This window comes from Haliaeetus leucocephalus, unplaced genomic scaffold (genome assembly GCF_000737465.1).
Source record: "Haliaeetus leucocephalus isolate CR32 unplaced genomic scaffold, Haliaeetus_leucocephalus-4.0 Scaffold264, whole genome shotgun sequence".
In the NCBI taxonomy this organism is placed as follows: Eukaryota; Metazoa; Chordata; class Aves; order Accipitriformes; family Accipitridae; genus Haliaeetus; species Haliaeetus leucocephalus.
Window position 1 is genome coordinate 212744 of NW_010972700.1, and position 1068 is coordinate 213811.

Consider the following 1068-nt stretch of genomic DNA (forward strand, 5'->3'; position numbering starts at 1 on the left):
GCGGGGAGCGCCGCCATGTCCGGCAGAGGCAAGGGCGGGAAGGGGCTCGGCAAGGGGGGCGCCAAGCGCCACCGCAAGGTGCTGCGCGACAACATCCAGGGCATCACCAAGCCGGCCATCCGGCGCCTGGCTCGGCGCGGCGGCGTGAAGCGCATCTCGGGGCTCATCTACGAGGAGACGCGCGGCGTGCTGAAGGTCTTCCTGGAGAACGTGATCCGCGACGCCGTCACCTACACCGAGCACGCCAAGAGGAAGACGGTCACGGCCATGGACGTGGTCTACGCCCTCAAGCGCCAGGGACGCACCCTCTACGGCTTCGGCGGCTGAACGCGCATCTCGGACCTTAACGCTGTCAAAACACCAAGGCTCTTTTCAGAGCCACCCACACGTTTCACAATGAGAGCTGTTTATTACTGAATTTGAGCTTCAAAAGTGTTAAAGCATTTTGGATTCCTTGATAATTGTTAGAGCTCTTACAAAGTATTATCCTTCCCTAAACATTCTAAAAAAACAGGTCCCGAGTACTGCAAAATACCCAGTGCACAGAGATCAGAGGTTTTAAATAACGTCGTTAGTGATTGTAAACTTAGTGCAGCTTTTATGAGGTATTTAGATTTACTTTTTCTCACTAGTGCAGGCAGTACCGCCATCACCGTAACTGCAAATCACAACAATTGTGTACATACAGCGCCCAAGCTGTGACGGCTGTAGGGCGGAAGTGCCTGTAATTACGTTAGTATTTTTTACTCCAATAGGAATGGAACAATTACAATCCTCTAATTTGCATAACACCCTTATAAATAGGGGGGGCAGGCGCCATTTTCGGTGTTGTTGAGGTACAGTGAAGACCTTGGAAAGAAACTTTTAAGGATGCCCGAGCCGGCGAAATCCGCTCCAGCACCGAAAAAAGGCTCCAAGAAAGCCGTCACCAAGACGCAGAAGAAGGGCGACAAGAAGCGAAAGAGAACAAGAAAGGAGAGCTACTCGATCTACGTGTACAAGGTGCTGAAGCAGGTGCACCCCGACACGGGCATCTCCTCCAAAGCCATGAGCATCATGAACTCCTTC

At 52.2% G+C, this 1068-nt stretch overlaps 2 protein-coding genes across 2 annotated transcripts in view; both read left to right on the forward strand.

Annotated features, from left to right (window-relative positions):
• Positions 1-464, forward strand: LOC104832838 (histone H4). Its single transcript, XM_010569218.1, has one exon. It carries the CDS (start codon positions 16-18, stop codon positions 325-327), a length of 312 nt encoding a protein of 103 aa, XP_010567520.1. The 5' UTR covers positions 1-15; the 3' UTR covers positions 328-464.
• A 227-nt stretch (positions 465-691) lies between these two features.
• LOC104832836 (histone H2B 1/2/3/4/6) overlaps positions 692-1068 on the forward strand; it is an 8107-nt gene continuing 7730 nt past the window's right edge. Inside the window, exon 1 of the mRNA XM_010569215.1 lies at positions 692-1034. Within this exon, the coding sequence (XP_010567517.1) occupies positions 871-1034 (164 nt within the window). The 5' untranslated portion in view covers positions 692-870. The remainder of the gene's footprint in view (positions 1035-1068) is intronic.

What these genes read in the sequence shown, in the direction of transcription:
- LOC104832838 (XM_010569218.1), top strand. Translation starts at nt 16, where the DNA reads ATGTCCGGCAGAGGCAAGGGCGGGAAGGGGCTCGGCAAGGGGGGCGCC.